General features: G+C 41.0%; 1 protein-coding gene across 1 annotated transcript; it reads right to left on the bottom strand.

Annotated features, from left to right (window-relative positions):
• Positions 1-1,268: 1,268 nt before the first annotated feature.
• On the bottom strand, positions 1,269-2,464 carry LOC136835495 (uncharacterized). The gene is made up of 2 exons (XM_067099071.1): positions 2,021-2,464; positions 1,269-1,277 (listed from the first exon to the last, which is right to left on the bottom strand). The coding sequence occupies exons 1-2, from the start codon at positions 2,462-2,464 to the stop codon at positions 1,269-1,271; spliced, it is 453 nt and encodes a 150-aa protein (XP_066955172.1).
• Between the last annotated feature and the right edge of the window lie 1,229 nt (positions 2,465-3,693).

The raw sequence follows: 3,693 nt of genomic DNA, 5'->3' as shown, positions 1-3,693 counted from the left end.
AGAAAATGAATAATGACTATAGGCAGTACATTATAAGAGAGAGAGACAGGGGGGAGGGGGGAGGATGAGAGAGCGAGAGGGATGGGGTAGGAGTTGGGCATAGACCAACTCCTACCTCTGTGGAAGGGAGAATGGGGTAGGGGATGGAAGGGTCCTGTTCACTGACATATCAATGACGTATCCCACCCAATCATTTCGGACTTGAGCTTCATTTGTCAAGGACAAACGCCTTATTATTCATACTAGGTAATCCAATATATGGTCAAATATTAGGGCAGGGTAGGCACAACACTGTCAACTTTTATACTAATCCACCTTTTTGCTACTAAGTTATTCCCGTAAAACGTGGCCACCCGGCCTCTCAAACTCATAGGAAAAATGCATGCGCTATAGTAACAGGGTATTTTTCTTTTTACGTTTTGACAGACACCTACAACACCAGATGAGTGGATGCGTGTGGCACGTGGGTTCGAAACACGGTGGAACTTCCCCAGCTGTATTGGAGCCATTGATGGAAAGCATATCCCAATAACACCTCCACAGGGCAGTGGCTCAGATTACTATAATTATAAAGGTACCCACAGCATCGTACTCATGGCCATAAGTGATGCCAATTGTGAGTTTCTTTATGTTGATATTGGCTGCAATGGGCGGGTGTCAGACGGCGGTGTGTGGGACAACACACATATCAGTAATTGTAATGCCACAAAAACAGCAGGTCTCCCTAGTGACCAAATGGGCAATGCGTTATCACCTCACCCAAGTAATAAGGAATGCATTTTTTCCTATCGGTTATCTAGGACTCGACACAGTTGAGAATGCTTGCACAGGATACCTTTACGATTTAGAGTTTTCTGTCAACTATAAACTTGTGTCGCCAAGCAAGGTTGAAATGGTGGTATTAGCATGCACTGCTTTGCATAATTTTCTCAGACATGACTATGTCACACAATATACGCCTGAAGGGTCTTTGGATTCTGAAGACATTGCAAGGTGTACAATTATCCCTGGTGGTTGGCGTGAAACTCCCCACTTGTTGCGATTGCAAAGAACAGGAGGCAATACAAGTACAGCCTCCCAAACTGTACGCCATGAATTTATGGTGTATTCCAGTGATGAAGGTGCTGTACCATAGCAATACAAAGCTATACAAATCCAATAATTAGATACCATTCCATACGCCTGGAATGTATTACTTATCATTGTCTCAGTACATTTGGTGCATACTGTAGGTTTCATGTATCACTTTTCCTTATTATCACAGTGTGTCAATACAGCTGCAAAAAACAATGTAAGGATGATAGGTACTGTGTTATAAACTGTGTATGCAGAGGTTTCGATTATTAACGGTTTATTTTTTTATTATTTCATTTACGTTGTCATTTATATAATACTTTGTATCATATAACATGTATTGTGTTTTGTAATAAACACAAAATAACAAATATGTATTACACAATACATATTGTTTTGAGTTAATTTCTTAGTAACTAAACTCTACACACTTTCTGGCATTGGCAGCCATACTGTTTGCCAGGAAGGAAGGAAGGAAGAATGGGAATGAATGTGTTTAAATAGATTTAGCCAGGGGGTGTGAAGGTATCAATTATCCAGTGCAACTGACCCGAGACCGGAGGTGGGGTGGGATTTCTCCCACCCCACCTCCCCTCAGCTGAGCTGCAGGTCGACCTATTTCAGAAGTGAGTGGAGTGTCAGTTTCAAATGGACGATTTATCATTTAATGGAGCAGAGGTATAGGCCTTTACCTAGGGTATAAATTATTTATTTATTTTTGTTTACAATGTGATCTAGTGCTAGGGGAAAATAAGGAGATGTGGTGGTAGGGGCTATGGGTGTGGGGAGACAGGTTGGTATGATGGTAAAGTTTTGATTATGTTTTAGTGTACAGTAGGTGTTCTCCCTCTAGCAACTGGGGTGAGAGAGAGAGAGAGAGACCAGACGAGCGAATGAGTGGAAACGAGCGAGAGAATGAGACGGGGAGGAAAACATGTGAACGTACCTCACTATCAGATGTTATGTCTGCAGACGTTTTGTCTCCATCCTCGGTATTGTGGCTTCTGTCCATATTTGACACTGACGGTCTTATCGTATCACTATCAGTGAGGAATGCCAGGTCATCGTAACACAATTTTGGGGAATAAAGATTATCAGTCCCAGCTCCTGACCTTTGTGAATCCTTCATTTTCTTAAATTCACGCCTAAACTGGTTTTGTAGCATGTATATTTTGTTTTGTATGTCATCTGTCGTAACTACAGCACCCTGTTCCCGTATATCAGCAGCAATGGTCTTCAGTGATGTAATGCTCTTCTCTCTGTTCTTGTAACTCTTCAGTTTCACATTCCATAAACATAGATTCTGTCGATAAAGTTCAATCAACGTGCGTGTAACAGGTTTGGACCAGTAAATGGCAAGTCGCTCACTGGAGGTCTCCAAATTAGACATCGCAGGTTACTATGGTGCGACCCGTGTTACAATGATATAGCGTGTATAAGACAAGCCTGCTATGGGTACACCATGTTAACGTACGTCTGCCAGGGTTGAAGCTCAAGACATCGGGAACCACCATGGTGATTTCGCTACAAGACCCATCGGGCAATTTCACGGTTTGCCTGTCAAGTGTGCCCATTAGAGGGGAGGTCTGCCGATCAGGCCCGGTCGTGTGGACAGGCCTTAAGTCACAACATTTGGCATTTGTGTATGTTACATTTCCACCTCCTAATACCAGTGTGGGCAGCTCAATCCTTAGAAACTTTAGATTAGGCTCATTTCTCCATTTAAAACTACGAACATAATAACAACATTGCTTGTGAATTAAGTTACCATAGCCATGGTATTCTACATTAACAATAATTATCATTAGACGGATAAAAGATTAATCAGTTAACCATTCATTTTTGTTAGCCACAACTTCGTTTGGCCAACAAAACTGCCTAACAAATCTATAACCAGTATTATCTATACTGTCTCCCACTTACCGAGGAACTCTTTCACTCTTCGTTGCTCTCCTTCCAAGCTATTTTATTTTTTCTTTCTTTTTGTCTCTTTATTTCAGCTTTTATTCTCTGCTTTTCTTGTTTTATCTTTCTTTTGAATATAAATGTATATGTGAAAGGGTGAAAGTACCTGAATCTTATTGTGTGGTCATATTTCAGGAATATTACAAATAACCGTAATTTATAAGTGAGCAAAAATTGGCATTCCTTAGTTGCCATCAGCCGCATCACCCACCTTCACTATGAATGTGGGACCAATTATGCAATAAAACTGAATACAATAGGATTTAATTTGACATGTAAAGAATGCGCCGGAGAAGCTTCTGGTTACTGCCTCAAGAACGTAAGTGAACTGACAATTTTGGCCAGTTTTAGTTTTCTCAAAGGAAAACTATTGTGGCGGCTTTGTCCGTCCGTCTGCATTTATTTGTGTCAGCCATTAGATCTTAAAAACTACTGAGGATAGAGGGCTGCAAATTGATATGTCGATCATCCACCCTCCAACCATCAAACATACCAAATTGCAGCCCTCTAGCTCAAGTAGTTTTTTCTTTTTTTATTTAAGGTTAAAGCTAGCCATAATCGTGCTTTTGGAAATGATATAGGATTGACCGCCACCGGCCGTGGTTAAAGTTTCATTATACCGAGACCGACAAAAGATAGAACTGTTTTTCGGTG

The sequence above is a fragment of the Macrobrachium rosenbergii genome, chromosome 55, assembly GCF_040412425.1.
Source record: "Macrobrachium rosenbergii isolate ZJJX-2024 chromosome 55, ASM4041242v1, whole genome shotgun sequence".
Lineage (NCBI taxonomy): Eukaryota > Metazoa > Arthropoda > Malacostraca > Decapoda > Palaemonidae > Macrobrachium > Macrobrachium rosenbergii.
Note: the sequence above shows the minus strand (reverse complement) of the source record. Positions and strands in the feature narration are given on the sequence as shown.

Excerpts from the sequence above, each read along its gene's own strand:
- LOC136835495 (XM_067099071.1), bottom strand. The coding sequence starts at position 2,464 with ATGTCTAATTTGGAGACCTCCAGTGAGCGACTTGCCATTTACTGGTCC.